At 40.2% G+C, this 24,370-nt stretch overlaps 1 protein-coding gene across 1 annotated transcript in view; it reads right to left on the reverse strand.

Annotated features, from left to right (window-relative positions):
- MIB1 (MIB E3 ubiquitin protein ligase 1) overlaps window positions 1-24,370 on the reverse strand; it is a gene marked incomplete at its 5' end in the record, with an annotated part of 123,070 nt that overhangs the window by 49,745 nt on the left and 48,955 nt on the right. The window contains 3 exons of the mRNA XM_081097466.1: window positions 13,267-13,374; window positions 17,627-17,760; window positions 19,395-19,539. Of these exons, the coding sequence (XP_080953592.1) occupies window positions 13,267-13,374; window positions 17,627-17,760; window positions 19,395-19,539 (387 nt within the window). The remainder of the gene's footprint in view (window positions 1-13,266; window positions 13,375-17,626; window positions 17,761-19,394; window positions 19,540-24,370) is intronic.

A 24,370-nucleotide genomic window follows, 5' to 3' on the forward strand; every position in this document is an offset into this window, starting at 1 on the left:
TGATCTCAATTAGTTTTAAGGGGAGAAATATATCAACACATTAACATTGGTTATCTTTGGCTAGTGAGCATACACTTTTCTGTGTATTTGAGAGAGAAAAAATATTAAATACCACTTTAAAAGACAAAAATAAAACATAAACCAGCATAATTTCATACATCCAAAATTCTAAAACTCTTTCAGAGAAATCCAGTAGGTATGCCTCACCTTTTGTAATTGGAGGAGATGAGTCAGAGAATTGTTTACATTTTTTCAAATGTAAAAACAACTTTTTAAAGGGGAAAAAAATGCCTGTCCTGCAGGCATTAACATAAAGATTACACACTTACACACACACACCAAAAAAGAAGTCTCATTACACTGATAGATGCAGATGGAAAAGGATATTATTAAGGGTACTATCTTTAGTCCATATTCCAGCTCAAATTTTAACACCCAGAAGTAAGCAAGCTTTAAGACTTTATCCAGTGGTTCCCAGCTGATGGTCCTAGTCCCCTGGTGGACTACGATTTTTGCAAGTGGTTTGAAAATGCATTACTTGTGATTAGTTTAACTACTTTCCAAAGTTAACACAGATAAGTACTGTTGCGATTAAATACATTTAAAACAAATGAACAGCCCGGCCAGCGTGGCTCAGTGGTTGAGCATCGACCTATGAACTAGGAGGTCAGGGTTCGATTCCTGGTCAGGGCACATGCCTGGGTTGTGGGCTTGATCCCCAGTGTGGGGCGTGCAGGAGGCAGCCAATCAATGATTATCTCTCATCATTGATGTTTCTCTCTCTCTCTCCATCTCTCTTCTCTGAAATCAATAAAAATATATTTTTTAAAAAAGAACAGTTCATTCAACACAGTTGAATTAGAAATAGTTTTTGGGTTTTGCAATTTTTCTTAAGCAGATATTAAAAGTAAAATTGCTGATATAGAAGTTCACAAAGATTGAACAACCATTCTCAAAAGGGTAGCAAACCATGACTCAGGAGTACTTCTACCTTACTAATATTCCAGCTAAAACAGGTTAGGAGTTTTTGTTATCTATCTACTTTGAGCATAACAAAAACTAGCAAGCACCACACTAAAGATTTAACACTTGAGCCTCTGAGCAACATTATATTTAAACATCCCAGAAAAAAAGAAAAATGATTATTACAAAAAATTGTCTTTATTTATGTGTATCACTAACTTTTCTAATAACATATTTCAATATTTTAGAATCTTAGATTTAAGATCTTACTAACCTCTAATCTGGATTTCTTTTCTGTTACATTTTTTAAGTCTACCTGGTGGTACTCCTTCCATTACAAAGGAGAAAATCAATCCACTAACACTCACTGACTATTTATGAAGTATACCAGATATTGATGGTTATTAGAAAACTGCTATTGCAACACTTTTATGCAGGTCCCATCAATTTATGTTAAAAAAAAAAAAAAACTGCCGAAGCCGGTTTGGCTCAGTGGATGGAGCGTCGGCCTGCGGACTGAAAGGTCCCAGGTTCGATTCCGATCAAGGGCATGTACCTGGGTTGCGGGCATATCCCCAATAGGAGATGTGCAGGAGGCAGCTGATCGATGTTTCTCTCTCATCGATGTTTCTAACTCTCTATCTCTCTCTCTTCCTCTCTGTGGAAAATCAGTAAAATATATTTAAAAAAAAAACATATTAAAAAAAAAAACTAAAAAATTAAAAACCCTAATATATATGAAATACAAATAAAAATTTAAAGAACTTGGAAAATACATACCCATACAAGAACACAATTAAATATATTTGCAGACTTTCCTTCTATTTAGAAAACCTCAGCTGTACAAATACCTCAACTTACAGACTTTGAATATACCTATAAAACATACTGCTAGTTCACTATTCTGTCCCTACTGGCACCAAATGAGATCTTGAAGGACAACATTATAGCTGGCCTCCAAAGGTAACCTAAAAGGATTTGTGAAGGGGCTTAGAATTAAATCTAAAACTGATTTTTCCCTCACCAGGTCAGGTGGATTAGTTGGTTGGGGCGTCATCCTGTGCACCAAAAGGTTGTGGGTTCAATTCCCAGTCAGGGCACATACCTAGGCTGCAGGTTGAATCCCCAGTCAGGGAGCCTATGGGAGGCAACTGATGTTTCTGTTTCTCCCTCTCTCTTTCTCTCTCCCCCGTCCTCTCTCTCTCTCAAATCAATATTAAAACATATCCTCGGGTCAGATCCAAAAAAAACGCAAACGAACCAAAAGGAACTGATCTTGGTTCTTTCTACCCTCTTATTCCCTCCTCTTTCCTCCCACCCCTCCAAAATCTGCTCTTGTTCCAGTCTTCCCTATCTTAACTGATAGAATCACAGGCCATAGGTTAACAAAATCAGTATCTGTAGGTCATGCTCACTTACTTCCTTAAACTATAGGCAAGCACCAAATTCTATGGTTTTTACTCAAGTTATGTTCATGTCTGCTGTCTCTTCTCCAATTATATCACTAATTAATTCAGGCCTTCATTCTCACTCACCTGACCTATTGCCATAGCTCACTCTGCCTCCTCTTTATTCTAACCCCGATCTACTCTTCACACAGCAGACAGAATTCTCTCCATAACACACAAAATTTATGTTTAAAACTCTTTAATGTAACTCTACTATATAAAGAACAAATTCCTTTTTTAACATTTATTTTCAATTAGTTTATATTCAATATTATTTTATTAGTTTCAGATGTCCAGCATAGTGGTTAGATAAACATATACTTTACAAAGTGTTCCACCTGATACTTCCATTAACCACCAGGCACCATATATATAGTTACTAGTGGCCCAGTGCACGAAATTCAGCAGTTGGACATCCCTCTTGCAATCTGGGACCGCTGGCTCCTAACCACTCACCTGCCTGCCTGCCTGATTGCCTTATTGCCTCTAACTGCCCTCCCCTGCTGGCCTGATCTCGCCCCTAACTGCTCACCCCTGCCAGCCTGATCGCCCCTAACTGCCCTCCCCAGCAGGCCTGATCTCGCCCCCAACTGCCCTCCCCTGCTGGCCTGGTTGCCCCCAACTGCACTCCCCTGCCGGCCTGATCTCACCCCATCTACCCTCCCCTGCTGGCCTGATCACCCCTAACTGCCTCTGCTTCGGCACCCACCACCATGGCTTTGTCTGGAAGGAAGTTGGACATCCGGAAGATGGCCAGTCGACCCAGTCTAATTAGCATATTATCCTTTTATTAGTGTAGATATATAGGATAGGATTGCTTAAAGGGGGCGGGAGGGTAGCCTTTTTCAGCAGGAGGAGATGCTCTTGGCAGACAAAAATACATAATCCCTATATCTGGACTGATAGCCAGCCATATGCACTATACTGCCAAACTAGTCATTAAAAAATTGAACCGCTTTCTTACACCTTACAACAAACAGCTGTTGCCCTGAAAACCCCTCCTCAGCCCCCACCTTAGGTTCTGCCTTCACAGCTCACCCAGATTAGGTTCTGATTGGTCGGTTTCTGCCAGTCAGCGTCAAAAGCTCTGCCTCCTAGGCACCCACTGGCTCCTCACAGTTCACCCAGATTAGGTTCTGATTGGTCGTGGCGACCCAGCACTGACTGCAGGACTGACTTCCAGTGTTCGGTCATCCATTCGGTCATTTTGGACGTTACAGACCCTGGCTCTTGATATATACAGACTAGTAGAAATTCATGCACATTAAAAGGTAATTAATTAGCGGAGATATTTTAATATTGCTATTTGCCCTTTCTCTATAATAGAAGTGTGAGAGATGAAAGGAAACTAGTAAAATGTATATGAAAGTAATATATACATTTATTAATAAACAGTAACAAAAGGATATAACAGGCATGATATAAAAATGATAAAAACATGATATGAAAAAAACAAAAACATGATATAAAAACAACAAAAACATGATATAAAAACAACAGTGATGCAAACAATGACTGATAAAGTGATTAAACCTATTCTAACATCTCCCTGTACACATTAAGAGTGAAAACACTTTCAGAGTGCTTGACTAATTTCCCTTGTGATGAAGTATTTAGAACTTTAACTGTAACATCACATGCTCTTCAAACTTGAGAGAAAGCAACATATAACTGACCATGTGCGCAAACGGGTTCAGGTAGGAATATTCCTACTCTGTCTAGAGTTTGTCCTTGTGATTTATTAATAATCATTGCAAATGCTGGCATCACGGGAAACTGTCATCAAATTAATTTAAATGGGAGGCCAGTATCAGACGGGGACAAATCAATTCTTGGAATCAGAACAACCTCTCCCTCTGCAGATCCTGTTAACACTTCAGCTTCGATAATGTCAGGTCGTAATCTTTGATAATAAATCTGGTACCATTACAAAGACCCCATTTACTATTAAGATTTCTCAATAGCATGATCATTGCACCACTTGCAATTTTAATTTATGACATAGCATTCCCGAAGGAGTAATACTATTAAGAAATTCAATGGCAAAATTTTCCTTTTCAGCATCATCTGTTGAATCAACGAAATCATCACTCAAATATGTGTGAAAATCTCCATCGAGTACATCCAAAATTTCTTCATTTAATTTTTGAACATGTTCATTTTTTTGGACAAAGAATTTCATGTTTAGATATATTTTTAGTATTATCTATAGATATATTATTTCCAAAGGTAGCTTCAATAATAGATCCATTACAAATCATTTCACAGGGGATTTCAATAATATCCATTCCTAAATGAAAACTGCTATCAAGTTTGCCATCTCCAAGTTTTACTGACCATCCACTATAAGCAGAATCCTCTGATCTCATATTTGTTTCAAGAGACAATTTACTGAAACATCCCCAAACATTACAGTACTTTAAACTCATTTTTACTATGGCCGATCCCATAGCATGTGGTACAATACTGAGACATTGTCGAAAATCCTCTCCAAGGAGAACTTTCCCCCAAATACAACATTCAAATTCATAATTTCTCTTAGTAATCTGTCTATAGCATGACTGGATGCCATGGTGCATTCATCAATAATGAAAAGTTGGGCCTTTTTAATAGTTTTAGCAAATTCACTGTTTATATTGAGTCTAGAAATTGAAGTTTCATTTAATGGAATTGGTCATTTATATTGGGAATGAAAGGTTCTTCCACCGAGAAGTAAATTTGCAGCAATTCCTGTAGACGCTGTGGGCAAAACAGTACCACCACAACCTCTAATATAATGTATTAAAACTTTATTATGAGGAGCCGCTACAGTGTTTTGGACAGGTTCAAGCCTTGGACTGATGAGAGGGCACAGTCCTCTCATTGCCATGTGCAAGTCCCAGCTTGGAGGGCAAGGCCCTCCCAGCACAATTATAGCCAACAGCTATAGTTGCAAGCTTGAACCTATGGTCCAAACACCTGGCCCCATGTGCCTGAATGATGTAGGCTTGATAAAGTTCAGGTGCATGTAGCTGAGTAGAACTGAAACCCAGGAGAATGTTGTAAACATCTTGGTCACACTCTTACTTTGCCTCGTGGCATCTGCTATAAAATAAAAACACGGCTGTGGGCATGGTCACTGTCTCTCAGAGAAGCAGCATCCCACCGAGACCCAGATTTCATTCTCTTGTCTGTCTTTTCTAAGCCTTTCAGCCGCCCCCACTCAGATTCACCCTGGGCCATGCTGGCACAGCACACTTTATAAAGATATGCCTCCACACTCCGAGGGTGGGTTCCTGCCTCAAACCCCGCCCTTACAGGAAACAGCTCCGGGAAACAGCTTGGGGGGGAAGGGTGCAGCCGTTTCCAAGACAACCCCTGTAGGACTGACTTCCTTCTGCTTGGTCGCGCTTCTTGCCGGGATGTTACACCCAGGGTTTTTATATAAGTAGATATAGATTATAATATTATTGACTGTATTCCCTATGCTGTACTTTATGCTGTACCCCTGACTATTTTTCTAACTTCCAATCTGTATTTCTCAATCCCTTCATCTTTTTCACTCAGTCCCCTAAAACCCCCTTCCCTCTGGCAACCATCAATCCGTTCTTTGTATCTATGAATCTGTTTCCATTTTGTGTGCTTGTTTATTTTATTCTTTAGATTCCACTTGTAAGAGAAATCATATAGTATTTATCTTTCTCTAACTAGCTAATTCCACTTAGCATAATACCCTCTAGGTCTATCCATATTGTCACAAATAATAAAATTTCATTCTTTTTTAGGGTAATATTCCATTATATATAGGTGCTGCCATTTTTTACCCACTTGTCTGTTTTTAAAAATATATATATATATATATTTCTTTATTGATTTCAGAGAGGAAGGAATAAGGAGAGAGATAGAAACATCAATGATGAGAGAGAATCGCCGATCGGCTGCCTCCTGCACGCCCCCCACTGGGGACCGAGCCCGCAACCCAGGCATGTGCCCTTGGCCAGAATCGAACCCAGGCCCCTTCAGTCCTCAGGCTGATGCTCTATCCACTGAGCCAAGCTGGCCAGGGCTACCCACTTGTCTCTTGATGGTCACCTGGGTTCTTCCATAGTTTGGCTACTGTAAATAATGCTGCAATTAATGAATATAGGGTGCACATATCTTTTCAAATTAGTGTTTTGGGTTTCTTCAGATATATACCCAGAGGTGGAATTGCTGGGTCATAAGGCAGCTCCATTTTTAATTTCTTGAGGGCCTTTTACACTGTTCTCTATAGTGGGTGCACCAATCTGAATTCCCACCAATAGTGATTGAAGGTTCCCCTTTCTCCACATCCTTGATAATACTTATTTGTTGATTTGTTGATAACAGCCATTCAGACAAGTGTGAGATGCTATCTCATTGTGTTCTTAATTTGCATTTCTCTGATGATTAGTGAATTTGAGCAGCTTTTCATGTCTATTGGTCATTTCTATGTTCTCTTTAAAGAAGTGTCCTCTGCCCATTTTTTAGTTGGTGTTTGGGGTTTTTTTTTATGGTGATTGTATAAGTTCTTTATAAACTTTAATATCTGTTATTAAATGTACCACTGGTGAATATGTTCTCCCACTCAGTGGATTATCTTTTCATTTTGTTGGTTTCCTTTGCTATACAAAAAAAATTTTAGTCTGATATAGTCCCATTTGTTTAATTTTTCCTTTTTTCCCTGGCCCACGGAGATACATCAACAAAATATATTGTTAAGAGAAATGCCAGAGATTTTGTTTCCTATTTTCTACCACGAGTATTACGGTTTGAGTCTTATAATTAAGTCTTTATAGTAAAACCTTGCTATAATGGACTAATTTGGGCAAGGGGTGTCTGTTAAAGCAGAAAGTCCATTATATAATAAAGTAGGTTTTCCGAATGCATATGTCAAAAAATTTATAAATTTGCCCTGACTGGTTTGGCTGAATGGATACTGTGGACTGAATGGTCCTCGGATCGATTCCGGTCAAGGGCATGTACTGGTTGCAGGCACATCCCCAGTGGGGGTGTGCAGGAGGCAGCTTATCGATGTTTCTAACTCTCTATCCCTCTCCCTTTTTCTCTGTAAAAAAATCAATAAAATATATGTTTTATTAAAAAATTTACAAATTAGTTTACGTGTTTTAAATTATGTAGACAGAGTTGTGTAATTAAAATTAACTATGTATAAATAGTTTAATTTCACAAAGTTTTTTTACATGTATTACAGTAATTTTAAATTTATACTGAATACGTCTAATAAATGCGTGCACTTACCAGTCACAGAGAGTAAAACAAATGCACATGGCTGAAATGTGGCTTAGTGCACAGCACTCGTTAAAACTGCTGCAAAAGTCACGCCATTCAACAACAGAACCAATTACTGCTCATGATGCAATGTGATCACATGCTAATCATTCACCAAACACTGTTTAGGAACAGTGACTCTTGGATTTAAATATGTAGACTCGGGGAGAAACCAAGACAGCAGCATAAGTAAACACCGGAGATTGCTGCCTCGCACAACCACTTCAAAAATACAACAAAAAGACGGAACGGACATCATCCAGAACCACAGGAAGGCTGGCTGATTGGAAATTCTACAACTAGAAGGAAAGAGAAAAGCATACCAAGACTCACAAGAGGTGTGGTGCGGAAGTGAAATACAAAGGTGCAGAGGTGCATGAGGAGAGGGCTGGCGGCTGAGGTCACGACTGTCTTTTTCAATTGGGAGGGAGTCTCAGGCTCTGAGCTCCAGTTCCGGGCGAGTCTCTGGGGACACAGACTCATTCGGGAGAAACGGGACTATCTGGCATCGGAAGGAACTCGAGGGCAGCTTTCTCTCAGAGGCACACACAGCGATTGCCGGGGCCTCTGAGGACAGGACTGAGAGCAGCCATACTGCTCGGTCCGCCAGCCCAGTTGATCCCCGGGGGCCCCACCCCGCCCAAGCCATGCACGGAGGCTTTTGCATATGAAAGGCCCGGCCCTTTGTACTCTGGAAATTACTTAACAAACTGCAGCTGCCCAAGGCCCCAGGGCAACTTGCATTGCTTTACAGCTGGCTTCTACAGGGTAGCTTCAGGCAGAGGCTAGATTAGCACCTGCTTAGATCCAAGAGCCAGTGTACCCAGTGGTCAGAGTGGGACCATCCAATTATAACTCTGCAGATCCATAAGGGACACAGTCAGGGGACAGACTCAGTGAGCACCAAAGCCCCACTGAAGCAAGTCTTGCCCCAGAAGGGTGTCTTCAGCACAGAAGTTCTCCCACTGCAGACACAGCTGATTCTCACAGCCAATTGGCCTGGAGGTCAATTCCTCCTAGTGTTACCTACAACAATCAAGGTTTAACTACAACAAGACTGTGCACAAAGCCCACAAGGGGGTGCACCAAGACTGTCTACCTCAGGTAATTGGGGAGGCTGAGCCACCGGGCCCTATAGGACACTTAGCACAGAAAGCCACTCTATCAACACACGGAAGCATAAAAAATGCGAAGACAAAAAAACAGGACACAAATGACAGAAATGGAGGAAAGCAAACTACTCGATATAGAGTTCAAAACCACACTTTTAAGGTTTTTCAAGAACCTTCTAGAAAACGCCGATAAATGTAGTGAGATCCTCAAGAAATCTAGTGAGACACTCGATGTTGTGATAAAGGACCAACTAGAAATTAAGCATACACTGACTGAAATAAAGAATATTATACAGACTCCCAACAGCAGACCAGAGGATCACAAGAATCAAGTCAACGATTTAAAATGCGAAGAAGCAAAAAACACCCAACCAGAAAAGCAAAATGAAAAAGAATCCAAAAATACAAAGATAGTGTAAGGAGCCTCTGGGACAGCTTCAAGCATACCAACATCAGAATTATAGGGGTGCCAGAAAAAGAGAGAGAGCAAGATATTGAAAACCTATTTGAAGAAATAATGACAAAAAACTTCCCCTACCTGGTGAAAGAAATAGACTTACAAGTCCAGGAAGCGCAGAGAATCCCAAACAAAAGAAATCCAAAGAGGACCACACCAAGACACATCATAATTAAAATGCCAAGAGCAAAAGACAAAGAGAGAATCCTAAAAGCAGCAAGAGAAAGAAACTCAGTTACCTACAAGGGAGTACCCATTGTACAACTGTCAGCTGATTTCTCAACAGAAACTTTGCAGGCAAGAAGGGAGTGGCAAGAAATATTCAAAGTGATGAATGCCAAGAACCTACAACCAAGATTACTTTATCCAGCAAAGCTATCATTCAGAACGGAAGGTCAGATAAAGAGCTTCACAGATAAGGAAAAGCTAAAGGAGTTCATCACCACCAAACCAGTATTATATGAAATGCTGAAAGGTATCCTTTAAGAAGAGGAAGAAGAAGGAAAAGGTAAAGATACAAATTATGAACAACAAATACACATCTATCAACAAGTGAATCTAAAAATCAAGTGAATAAAGAATCTGATGAAGAGAATGAACTGGTGATTATAATAGAATCAGGGACATAGAAAGGGAATGGACTGACTATTCTTGGGGGGGAAAGGGGTGTGGGGGATGCGGGTAGACACTGGACAAAAATCGTGCACCTATGGATGAGGACAGTGGGTGGGGAGTGAGGGTGGAGGGTGGGGTGGGAACTGGGAGGAGGAGAGTTATGGGGAGAAAAAAGAGGAACAAATGTAATTAATCTGAACAATAAAGATTTAATTAAAATAAATATGTGGACTATAGTTGTAGATACGTAATATTCATTTATGTCAGCGAAATTACTATAGTGTTTTTTCTAACATATGGCCTGTTTGCTAAATTTTGTTAAAAATAACAGTGAATTAATAACAAAAAATAACTTGTTAATTTCAATGTAAGGAAATCTTGGTTAAAAGTATTTTAAAATTAACAGGGTATTAACTTTCACATATGATATATGGACTGAAAATTTTGTCTGTTAAATCTGAAGTCCTTGGGGCGGGGTGGAGGAGGTGGGCTAGAAGGGGTCAATGGGGGGAAAAGGGGGAGATATGTAATACTTTCAGCAATAAAGATTAAAACAAAAATATGAAGTCTGTTAATTTGAGGTCCACAAAATCGAGGGTTTACTATAATCCATTCTGAGTTTACTCTTATATATGGTCTAAGAAGGTGATCTAGTTTCATTTTTTTGCATGTATCTGTCCAATTTTCCCAACACCATTTCTTTAACCAATTGTATATTTTTGCCTCCTTTGTCAAATATTAATTTCTGGCCTCTCCATTTAAAACAAACCTCTTTTAAAACCTATTTCTATGGACCGTTCCAGACTCATCTAATGCCTTGGTTCCCTCACCTATAAAATTTGAACGTATCAACTTATTTGACTTCAATGCTTATTTACCACCTAATTGGCTTGAGAACAGACATCTCTTATTTTTTTAATCCTTACCTGGGGACATGCTGGGGGAGGGAGAGGGAGAGGAAGAAAAAGAGGGACAGGTATGAGAGGGAGGGGGACATCGATGTGAGGGAGAACATCAATGTAAGAGAGACACATTGATCAGTTGCCTTCCATATGTGCCCCACTAAGGACAAGAAATAAGACTAGAGGAGAACCAAGATGGCAGCATAGGTTAACGCCGGAGATTGCTGCCTTGAAAAACCAAATCAAAATACACCTAAAAGACGGAACGGACATCATCCAGAACCACAGGAAGGCTGGCTGAGTGGAAATTCTACAACTAGGAGGAAAGAGAATATCATACCCAGACTCAGAGGAGGCGCAGTGCTGAAGTGAAATACTCAGGTACGGAGTGCGCACGGAGCCGGCTGGCGGCGGAGGGCGCAGTTGGTGCTTTCAATCGGGAGGGAGTCTCAGATTCTGAGCTTCAGATCTGGGCAAGTCTCTAGGGACCCAGACTCAAATGGGAGAAGCGGGACTGTCTGGCTTCAGTCGGAACTCAAAGGCAGCTTTCTCTCCGAGGTTTGCAGCGGTTGCTGGGACTCTGTGAGGCAGAGCCCCTAGGGATGGAACTGAGAGCCGCCAAAACTGCTCTTTCCGGCCCACCCTGTTGATCCCGAGTCCGAGCGACCCACCCGCCCCGCCCAAGCCCTGCGCAGAGCCATTTGCCAGATAGCCTCAGGCAAAGGCTAGATTAGCACCTCCCTAGAGGACAGAAGTGTTCCCACTGCAGACACAGCTGATTCTCACAGCCAGCTGGCCTGGAGGTCAAATCCCCCTAGTATTAACTACAACAATCAAGGCTTAACTACAGGAGGACTGCACACAAAGACCACTAGGGGGTGCACCAAGAAAGCATAAAAAATGCAGAGACAAAGGAACAGGACAAAACTGTCAATGGAGGATATTCAGTTCAGAACCACACTTTTAAGGTCTCTCAAGAACTGTCTAGAAGCCACTGATAAAGTTATTGAGATCCTCAACAAATCTAATGAGACCCTCGATGTTATGATAAAGAACCAACTAGAAATTAAACATACACGGACTGAAATAACGAATATTATACAGACTCCCAACAGCAGACCAGAGGACCGCAAGAATCAAGGCAAAGATTTAAAATGCGAAGAAGCAAAAAACACCCAACCGGAAAAGCAAAATGAAAAAAGAATTCAAAAATACAAAGATAGTGTAAAGAGCCTCTGGGACAATTTCAAACGTACCAACATCTGAATTATGGGGGTGCCAGAAAAAGAGAACAAGATATTGAAAACCTATTTGAAGAAATAATGACAAAAAACTTCCCCTACCTGGTGAAAGAAATAGACTTACAAGTCCAGGAAGCGCAGAGAATCCCAAACAAAAGAAATCCAAAGAGGACCACACCAAGACACATCATAATTAAAATGCCAAGAGCAAAAGACAAAGAGAGAATCCTAAAAGCAGCAAGAGAAAGAAACTCAGTTACCTACAAGGGAGTACCCATTGTACAACTGTCAGCTGATTTCTCAACAGAAACTTTGCAGGCCAGAAGGGAATGGCAAGAAATATTCAAAGTGATGAATACCAAGAACCTACAACCAAGATTACTTTATCCAGCAAAGCTATCATTCAGAACGGAAGGTCAGATAAAGAGCTTCACAGATAAGGAAAAGCTAAAGGAGTTCATCACCACCAAACCAGTATTATATGAAATGCTGAAAGGTATCCTTTAAGAAGAGGAAGAAGAAGGAAAAGGTAAAGATACAAATTATGAACAACAAATACACATCTATCAACAAGTGAATCTAAGAATCAAGTGAATAAATAATCTGGTGATCATAATAGAATCAGGGACATAGAAAGAGAATGGACTGACTATTCTTGGGGGGGAAAGGGGTGTGGGAGATGCGGGAAGAGACTGGACAAAAATCGTGCACCTATGGATGAGGACAATGGGTGGGGAGTGAGGGCGGATGGTGGGGCGGGAACTGGGAGGAGGGGAGTTATGGGGGGTAAAAAGAGGAACAAATGTAATAATCTGAACAATAAAGATTTAATAAAAAAAAAAAAGAAGAAGAAGAAACAAGACTGAACAAATTCTAATATACTGGTTCCCTTACGAGGAAAAAAAAAACATAATAGAGGCCTCTGAGTGTCACAAATCAGAAAAAAATCTTGACCCACAGGATTTATATTCCCCTTCCCTCAACTTCCCCAGTATAATTCTTGTGTGAACCCAACTGGGCTTCCAACAGCAGTTGGGGCTACTGCCAAGAATACTAAAAAATCACAGAAAACCAAGAAATGCTTCAAGTTGTCTTTTGTCAAATTTCTCTCTTCAATCAGAAAAGTCTTAGGTAAATATTAAATTTCAAGAATGAAAACAGTTCATCTAATAATACAAAAGTAAGTACCATTTCTAGGACATTTTTACTGAAAATATTTTTCAAGCTTAGTTTAATTACCTCTGCTTCTACATCCACATTTTGTTTCAAAAGTAACTTCAAAATATCAACGTGTCCATTCTGACTAGCAGCTTGCATAGCAGTGTGGCCAGCACATTGTCCATTTACCTAAATAATAAAAATAAAAGGATGGAATGTTACAAGTAGGAAAGAGCCAATATATACATATAATATAGGTTCAAATTTGGTACATTGTATGATTCTATTAAAATAATTTACTCTACCCAAAACTTTTTAGAATCAAAGAACACATAAAGATCTTCCCAGACAAGAAAAAGCTAAAGGAGTTAATCACCAACAGACTAGTACAAGAAATGTTAAAGGGTCTTCTTTAAGAAGAAGAAAAAAGATTAAAAATATGAATACAATAGTAACAAATACATATTTATCAACAACTACTTTAAATGCAAATGGATTAAATGCTCCAATCAAAAGACATACCGTGGTGTAATGGATTACAAAACAAGACCCATACATATGCTGTCTACAAGAGACTCACTTCAGATCAAAAGACCCACACAGACTAAAACAAAGGAATAGAAAGAGATATTTCATAAAAATGGAAACAAAACAACAAAAAAAAGCTGGAGTAGCAATACTTATACCAGACAAAATAGACTGTAAAACAAATGCTATACTAAGGGACAACAAAGGACTCAGCAATTCCACTTCCAGGTATACATCTGTAAAAACCCAAAATATTAAATCAAAAAAAACATGCTTCTTTATGTTCAGGGCAGCATTACTTACAATAGACAAGATATGGAAGTGTCTATCAACAGATGAATGGATAATGAAATGGCGTATATCCTATATAATAAAAGCATAGTGTGCAAATTGTCCTCTTGACCGAGAGTTGTCCAGGAGTTCGACCAGGGGGCAGAGCCGGCTGAGGGAAGGGAGGGAGGCCCCGGCTGGTGGGAGCAGGCAGCCAGAGGAATGGATGGAGGCCCGGGCAGGCAGCGGCAGGCAACCGGGAGAAGGAAGAGAGGCCCTGGCGGCAGCAGGCGGCCGGGGGAAGGGAGAGAGTACCCAGCTGGCAGCCGCTAGGGACCCTACCAGTGCATGAATTTCATGCACTGGGCCTCTAGTATACAATAAAATTGTGACTCAACCATAAAAAACGGAATGAAATATTACCATCTGCAACAACATAGATGGCAACCCCAGCATGTGCCCTCACCGGGAATTGAACCATGACTTCCTGGTCAATCACTCAATCACTGAGCCACACTGGCTGCAAAAAACATTTTTTTTTTTAAATCACTATGTTATAAAAAAAATCACTATGTTGTACACCTGAAACTAATATTGTATGTCAAGTATAATTTTTAAAAACTTTACATTTCAGAATGGAAAGAAAACTTGGGGGGGAGGGGACTTCAATTATAGATGTTAAAGAATTCTTGACGTCTAAAAATCAAGAGGAAGATGCTATGAAAAAAACAACAACACAGAAAAGCTAAAGAGAAAAAAGTCCCATTAGTAAGAACTGGAAAAACTTTTCCGTATTATAAGACTTTAAAAGTATATTTTGCTCTGGCCAGTGTGGCTCAGTAGATTGGGCACTGTCTCATGCACTGAAAGGTTGCTGGTTCCTTTCCAGATCAGGGAACAGGCTTAATCCCCGGTAAAGGGTGTGCAGGAGACAGCTGATCCATGTTTCTCTCTCTCCCTTCCCCCTCCTCTCTCTCTAAATATCAATTTTTTTAAAAAGTATATCCTTATATTTTTATTCATGGTACAAAACAACTGTACCTCAACAAACCTTTTAATAAAGAAAGTATATCCTTGTAAGAGTGTTTTTTTATCTTTATTGTTGAAAGTATCACAAATGCCCCCACTACTGTCCCCCCATTATCCCCTTCAACCCAGTTCCCACCCTACCCCAGGCCTTTACCACTCTATTGTCTGTGTCCATGGGTTATGCATATATGCATATAAGTTCTTTGGTTAATCTCTTCTCACCCCACCTCTCCTCCCTGATTAGTCTGTAACATGTTTCAATGTGTCAGGACCTATTTTTTTTGTACGTCAATATATTTTGTTCATTAGATTCCACAGATAAGTGAGATCACGTAATATTTGTCTTTCTCTGACTGGCTTATTTCACTTAGCATAACGTTCTCCAGGTCCCTCCATACTGTCTCCAAGGGTAAATGTTCCTTTTTTACAGCTGTATAGTATTCCACTGTGTAAATGTACCACAGCTTTTTTATCCACTCATCTACTGTTGGGCACTTGGGCTGTTTCCAGATCTTAATTACTGTAAATTGCGCAGGTATGAAATATGAGGTGAATATATTCTTTCTGAATGGTGTTTTGGGATTTTTAGGATAGAGTCCTAGAAGTGGGATCACTGGGTCAAACAGCAGTTCCATTTTTAATTTTTTGAGGAAACTCCATACTGTTTTCAATAGTGGTTATACCAGTCTGCATTCCCATTAACAGTGTACTAGGACATGTTTTTTCATTAAATGATGGGTTGTATTTAATTTCATTATTTACAGCATCATACTAAAACAAAAGTAAAGTTTTATTTTCTTTTAAGCTTCAATCCACAAAGATAATTAGAACTAGCAAAACAAAAACCACACACACCCACACACACACACTCACACATATACAGGAAGCTGAAAAGCAGACCTAAACCTGCTATGAAAAATACCTAGGTAGCAACCCTTTTGCCAAGGAAGCCCAAAAGACTCAAAGTTGATGACCTCTGAATATGGGGATAATATGGTAGTGAATGTTAAACACAAAAGCATCAGTTGACAGTCTTTTTAAAAATCATTTAGATCCCTGGATTCCCCACCTCTGCACAGCTGTTCCACCCTCACACTAACAGAAACCTGAAAGTTTATTCTCCAGAAAGGGTAAAGTGTCCCTGGCCACTGTTAAGAATGGGGCAAAGTACTAAAAACAGAAATCTTATGTAAATATTTACAGGCCAAATCCTAAGATCCCAGGCTCTCTTCTCTTATTCAATATTCGTAAGGTTGGTATCCAGGTTTATAACCAGCAGAAGAACTAGAGATCTTTCTGGGGAGTCAGACCAGCCCAAGAGAAAAGACCTAAAGACCAATACCCAAGAATAATCCAAGGAAATGTCCAAATCACTCGATGGTGAAAACCAGAGTCGACAAACACACACACACACACACACACACGCCTTTTATTGATCACTCTCATAGATAAATGGACAACCAAGGAACACCAGACATCTGAGGAATGGCCTCTGACATGAAAAGACTGTTTGGAAGAAGTTAAAGAGGTAAAAATAGTTGACTCTGGAAGAATGAGAAAATAAGTTGAGAAGGAGATACCATTTCTCATAAATCTTGAAGTATTTTTCCCTTAAATTTTTAGAATGTATGACACTTAAAAAATAACTAAGATACCAATCAGTAATTAAATTTTTAAAATTAAGTATAAAATGTAAATCTGCTTGATTGACTATGACTATAGAAGTCTGACTCTATATTTCAAACACAAAAACATTGGTACTTTCCTATCAGTAACAAATTATTTGTGATATATCTTATAACCAATCAAAAACCACTTTGTTGTGCTGTTGCAATTGCTCTCTCAAATAAGCCTAAAATGCTATGTGAGTTCATAGGAATAGTTTATACCTTACAATTATAGATCTGATCTTCTTCAAACTGTCTAGCATATTTACATACAAAGATGTGGCAACAAAAGCCTTCATAAACACAGCGACTGCCACTCCACTTACAATCTTGGTCTGCACTAAATATCATATTGATGCCAGCATGGCAACAATGGCAAAGCCAAAGGATGACTAAGTAAGAACCAAAATAACCCATTTAAAATATGGCTTATATGAATAGTAAGATTACAACATAAACTATTAAGATTTACAAAGTGCATGACCTCTAAGTCATCTGCCTTACAAACTATGAAATAGTCAAGTTTCACAGGGAAGAACGGGTAAAAAGTTTAGATTAAATATTTTTAAAAGGATAGAAAATTGCTTATAATATTTACTAAAATATATTTAAAACACATAAGATGTTATTTACATGAGAAAAAATCACTCAATTTCCCAAAAGGACACTAATCACTTAAAAGCCTAAATATAAATTTTGTCAATCATAAAATAAACGTCACAGTGTTAAAATAAGAAAATTACAATATGTTTTAGAAATGCACACTGAAAAATGATGGCTGGTGTCTTCTTTAAAATATCTCAGAAAAACAAGGACTAAAACGCATGTGGCAAAGTCTTAATAAATATTGAAGTAATGTGGCAAAATCTAAATAACTGTTGAAGTATAAGGTTCATTATACTATTCTATTTTAGTGTATCCTTCAAAATAATTTTTTAAATGCTCACATCCACATCAGGTCTTTTTAGCAAATCTTCCACTTTAGCAACATCTCCATTGGCAGCAGCCTTAACTAATTCTTCATTGAGGTCACCAGATTCTTGGGTTTCAAATAATTTCTTCAAGAGTTGGGAAAGTCTTTCTGTAAAGCATCAAATAAAGCTGCTAATACAGGAGAATCTCAAATTGTAACTACTAACAGACAAGCATTAACCATATGCCCATAACATATATACTTTTTCTTTTTTATTTCTATGTTATTTTTTATTATGCTACAGATATTACCACTGCAAGTTACAATTACATATATATATATATATATATATATATATATATATGCATTAAATTAGAGCCCATAAGTATTTCAAGTGTTTTCCAATTCCAATGTCTTTCAAGTTACAATTTCAGAAAAAGTAGAGAATTATAATAATAATAATTCAGATGTGGAAGTCAAACCAAAGATATTAGAAATGAATACATCACAATAGGACTACCACAATGATACAAACTTCCCTTGAGGTCACCAGCACAACGAGTCTCTGAGCTCAGTGCTACAGATCTTAAAATAAATCAACAGATCAATGACTATGGCTCAAAAGAAATGTAATCTCTATAACATCAGAGGAAATATTTTAGAGGCAAACCAATTTTCAGTTGAAAATGGACATCTAAGTGTTAACAACATATCTCAAAGGTGCCCACTAATTAGTTTAGACTAATACGAGAAAGAACTAGGGATTTGCAGACGCTTTCCTAACATGTTTTTTCTAAACAGCATTAATCAGTAGAAAACCTACTCAGTTCTACTCCTTAATTCTTGGATCTTCTTATTGGAAAGCAACGAAATCACACAATGGGGCAGAATACCACCAAGTTTACATTGCTTGAGAGAAGGATATTAACCATCCTTCACTCTTTTAATTTGTATGTAGTCAGCCTGTTGTGATACCATCTAACCTCGAGGTAAAAATAAACACCACCTGATTTAAACTGTAAGCACACTAGCAAATTACAGCAGGAAAGAAAAGACAGAAGCAGAGGAAGTAAAAGCAGTACAAAATAAAATTGGAAGTCACTCTGTTTTCCTTCACTTTCTTAATATTTATTTTACTGTTATGGTTCTACCGTCTTTTCTGGATGACAACAATATATCTCAGTAACTTATAATTTGTTGTAGAATGAACTGAGTCTGTGTACATAAAGCTGGAGCAGAGGAATGAAAGACTGAGCTTGAGTCTACCCAAGCATCCAGCATATTCACATCTCAACATGGTTTTCTACTCATTGTAGAATGTATAGTAACTCTTATCGAACAGTAAGAGAAAAAATATGGCTGAGATGTAAAAATATCGAGAAAGAAAGCCATCTGCTAGCAATAATGTTGACAACGAAAGGAAAATAAAACAGTCTAAGAAAGTGATGGTTCTTTGGCAGAAAACAAAAGTTCTGACTAAAGAAAAAAATGTTGAATTTTAGATATCTTAGATTTGATGTGGAGAAGCACTCAATATATCTAAGATAGAGCACATATTTATGGAATTTTTCCAGTGCATACCTCAGCCAGAAGATAGGTTGTTCATTGTATGGGGTGGGGTGGGGGGGGAGAAAGAAAAAAATTATAAAAGTTTAAAAGGCAGTTAACATTCAAGCAAAGTTATGTGATCTGAGAGAAAACCAAGAACACATACAACATTACTGGTATATGAGAACTGGGAAATTAGCAAAGGTTCTAATGTAAGTCATATTACTTTTAAAGAAACATGAAACAAAACATACCACCAGATGCATTGCTAATGGCTGATCCTGCAGATGCCACCTTGGAAACTGCTGCTGGATTATATGTCCAGGATGTGCCACAAACTTCCACCTTTAAATCACTGTCTGAATAAATCTGTTGTACTCGGCCAACTTTACCTAAAGTCTTTTAAAAAAAATTAGATTCATGTTTCCAAGTCCATAGTATATACCATAAAAACCAAACACCAGGTTTTACATGTTTAAATAATTTATTTTATTTTGTTCCTAAAGGAAAACTATTAAAGAATAACCATACTCCAATGGGTTATTCATTAACTACAAACTTTAAAAATTAACTTTTTAAAATATTTTAATAAAACTACTAAATTTCCACAAAAATATAAAAAATAAATCATGAATCTATCTTATTTATAAAAGTCCACAAAATTTTGCTTTTTGATATTTAACCCTTCTTTTTTAACCCAAAAGGCAAATCTTGAGAACTTAGAGCTCAAGTGGTACACAATCCATCATCAATCTAAGACTAAAAATATAAAGTCTGATTTCTAAAAATATATATATATTTAAATTTAAAAGGGCTCAAAGTTTACATCTATGTTTAAATCCTTTTTTGAATCATGACTTAAGTGTGTAGAAATAACATGCCTATTAAATATGGGAGAAAAAAGGGCAATAAGGTACAGAAAACAATCAGCAACAGCAGTTACCATGTGGCAAATGTTGTTCTCATGTTCTAAGACAGCAATTTTCAACCTTTTTCATGTCATGGCACACATAAACTAATTACTAAAATTCTGTGGCACACCAAAACAGTATTTTATTTATTTATTTGTTTACTTATTTGGTTAATCCTCACCTGAGGATATTTTTCCCATTGATTTTTAGAGAGTGGAAGGGAAGAGGGAGAGGGGAGAGAGAGAAACAATGATGTGCAAGAGACACATCTATTAGTTGTCTCCCAAACATGACTCAACCAGGGCGGGGATTGAACCTGCAACTCTTTGGTCTGCAGGCCAACACTCCAATCACTGAGTCAAACTGGCCAGAGCCAAAACTGTATATTTTTTGTTGATCTGCCAAAAAAAAGGTATAATTTTTATTGATTTACAAATATAATAATAGTAATTACCTATGCTTTTTGCGCCAAAGTGCCGTTTTTAAGAATTGGGTGTCTATACTTGTATATAAAGATGTCTGTTACCAAGCATTCACCAATAAGACACAACTTTATGTGCCATGAACAATAAAAAACAACTCTGCTATATGACCTATATATATATGACCCTGAAAGTTAAGTGCTAGCATTAGCCCCATTTCAAACTTAGTTCCAAAATCCATTCTCTTAAACATAACATAATAGCAAATAATAATACTAGAAAATTGGTAAAGTATAGGAATAATATCTGACTAATTTTAAGACAGGGCATTCACATGGACAGCTACTGCTGTGTTGGCTGTCATCATTTCTTTATTTGACAGTCTAAGGCAGTGGTTCTCAACCTTCCTAATGCCGTGACCCTTTAATACAGTTCCTCATGTTGTGGTGACCCCCAATTTCATTGTTACAAATTGAACATAATTAAAGCATGGTGATTAATCACAAAAACAATGTGTAATTATACATGTGTTTTCCAATGGTCTTAAGGTGACCCCTGTGACAGGGTTGTTCGACCCCCAAAGGGGTCGCGACCCACAGGTTGAGAACCGCTGGTTTAAGGGAAAAGAAGTCAGTGCCCTGACTAAATAGTAAGGTATTATATGTTTCAAAAATTCTTGCAGCACTCCGGTGTGCCTTTCGCAGCACACCAGTTGGAAATCACTGTTCTAAGAGCTTTATATGTACTGACCTACCTAATACTATAACCCTGAAAGTTAAGTGCTAGCATTAGCCCCATTTCAAACTTAGTTCCAAAATCCATTCTCTTAAACATAACAGAATCCTATATTATAAAAGGCTAATATGCAAATCTACCGAACGGCGGAACGAACAGTCGCTATGACACGAACTGACCAAGGGAAGATGCTCAACGCAGGAGCTGCCCCCTGGTGGTCAGTGTGCTCCCACAGGGGATGCACAGCTCAGCCAGAAACCAGGCTCATGGCTGGCAAGCGCAACAGCAGTGGCGGGAACCTCTCCCGCCTCCATAGCAGCGCTAAGGATGTCCATCAGTTGGACATCCCACGAGGGCTCCAGGACTGCGAGAGGGTGCAGGCCAGACTGAGGAACACCCCCAAGTGCAAAAATTTCATGCACCAGGTCTCCAGCAGCAAATAACAATACTAGAAAATTGGTAAAGTATAGTAATAATATCTGACTACTTTCTAACACAGAGAAGAAATTGCCTTGACTTGTTTTCTCTTTTGACTTCTCTGCAGCATCTGACCCTAACTTTAAGAAACTATTCCACTGATTTCTAGATGACAGTCTAATCTTTCTGTTTCTCCCCTTCTTCCACTCAGAAGTTCCTTTTCCTTCTTCAGATCCCCAAATATGTTCATTCTCCAAAAATTTATTCATTCATTTTTTACAATTCTTCTTCCTTGAAAACTTAATCCACATTGACAACTATCATCTTACTTCAAAAGACTTGAAAATATACTTCTCTAGCCCTGTTTAACTCTCTCCTTGCCCCCCAACACACACCAATTTTAACTTCTTGTAAGACATTTTCACTTGGAATTTTCCACCATGATCTCAAACTCTGGGAGTAGCTGCATTCTTTGTTTTTTCCTCCTTAACTGTTCATTATGGAAAATCTCAAACACACAAAAGAAGACAACAATATTTCTTTTTCCTTGTAATTCTGTAGGGTATATTCCTTCTACAAGGATATAAAGACAAACTACTGTTTTTAAAAATCATTTGGAATTTCCTTTTTATATGGTTACTAGAGGCCCGGTGCATGAAAATTCATGCACTGGAGGGGGGAATCCCTCAGCCCGGCCTGCCCTCTCTCATAAGTCCAGGAGCCCTCAGGAGTGGGAGGCGACCTGGCAATCAGAGGAAGGCGACGCTCACATCACACCTCTGCTGCTGCCACTGCCGGCAGCACAAGCCTCAGCCGGCGCTGGTTACCTGAGCCTCGGGCGGCCCTAGGAGGCTGGGCAGCCGCCATCCGAGGCTTGTCTGTGCCTCGGGCCAGCCCTGGGCGGCTGGGGGGTTGAGGAGACTGGGGAACTCTGGAGGCAGGTGCGCGGAGCCCAGCCTTGTCACATGCTTGCCGCCCCAGCGGAGCTGAGGGGACTGGGCGCTGCCATCTTGTGGCTGTGGGTGCCGCCATCTTTGAGGGTGTGGCAGTCAATTAGCATAGTCCCTCCTTATTGGCTGTGGGCACTGCCATCTTTGAGGGTGTGGAGGTCAATTAGCATATTCCTTTCTTATTGGCTGTGGACGCCACCATCTTTGCAACTGCATGACAGTCAATTAGCATATTCCATCTTTATTAGATAGGACGTCAACAGAAAATACATTTAGGTTTGTTTCATTTTATTTTCCACTTCTAGGAGTTTCATTTTTGAATTTGTTTTATAGTTGTATAAAATATGTAGTTTCAAGTCAAATCTATAAAATAAGACATATTCAAAGATGTCTCTCTTCTACCTCTGTCCTGTGTCATATTCCTTTTTTATATATGAACTAGAGGCCGTTGCACAAAAATTTGTGCACTCGGGAGAGGGGGGGGTCCCTCAGCCCGGCCTGTGCCCTCTCACAGTCTGGGACCCCTCGGGAGATAACAACCTGCTGGCTTAGGCCTGCTCCCGGGTGGCAGAGGGCAGGCCCAATCCCTAGGTGCAGCCCCTGGTCGGGCTCAGAGCAGGGCCGATTGGGGAGTTGGGGCGCCGCCCCCTGTCATGCACAGAGCAGGGCAGATTGGCAGGTTGCGATGCCACCCTCACTCACGCTCAGGGTAGGGCCGATTGGGGGACTGGGGCACCGCCCCCTGTCACACTCAAGGCAGGGTCAATGGGGAGGTTGCGGCGCCACCCCGTCACGCACAGAGCAGGGCCCATCAGGGGGGTTGGGGCTCCGTACCCTGTCATGCACAGAGCAGGGCCAATCAGGGGGTTGGGGCGCTGCCCCCTGTCACGCACAGAGCTGGGCCCATCAGAGGGGTTGGGGCTCCGTACACTGTCACGCACAGAGCAGGGTCAATCAGGGGGTTGGGGAGCTCCCCCCTGTCATGCACAGAGCAGGGTCGATCAGGGGGTTGAGGAGCTCCTCCTTCACTCACAGAGTAGGGCCGATAGGGGAGTTGGGGCACCGCCCACTGTCACACTCAGGACAGGGCGGATCAAGGGGTTAGGGCACTGCCCTATATCACCCACAGAGCAGGGCCGATCAGGGGGTTGGGGCGCTGCCACTGTCACACTCAGGGCAGGGCTGATGGGGAGGTTATGGCTCTACCCCATCACACACAGAGCAGGGCCCGTGGGAAGGGTGGGGGGGCGTTGGGGCACCGCACCCTGTCACACACAGAGAAAGGCCAATCAGGGGGTTGAGGCGCTGCACCCTGTCACACACAGTGCCGCAGGGCAATCAGGGGGTTGGGGAGCTAACCCCTATCAGGCACAGAGCAGGGCTGATCAGGGGGTTGGGGCGACTTCCCCTGTCAGGAACAGAGCAGGGCGGATAGGGAGGTTGTGGCCCCGTCCCCTGTCACACACACAGCCACAGGGCAATCAGGGGGTTTGGGCGCTGCCCCCTGTCACGCTGATCCCGGTGCCGAGAGGCCTCTCGGCTCCGCTGATCCCGGTGCTGGGAGGCATACTACCCTTTTACTATATAGGATAGAGGCCTGGTGCATGGGTGGGGCTGGCTGGTTTGCCCTGAAGGGTGTCCTGGATCAGGGTGGGGGTCCCCACTGGGGTGCCTGGCCAGTCTGGGTGAGGGGCTGAGGGCTGTTTTCAGGCCGACTGAAGCTCCCAACTGCTCCTTTTTTTCTTTTCTTTTTTTATTCTGGGCCAGCTTTAGCTCTGGCTCCAGCTCTGAGGCC

Source organism: Myotis nattereri, assembly GCF_964212035.1.
Source record: "Myotis nattereri genome assembly, chromosome: 8".
In the NCBI taxonomy this organism is placed as follows: Eukaryota; Metazoa; Chordata; class Mammalia; order Chiroptera; family Vespertilionidae; genus Myotis; species Myotis nattereri.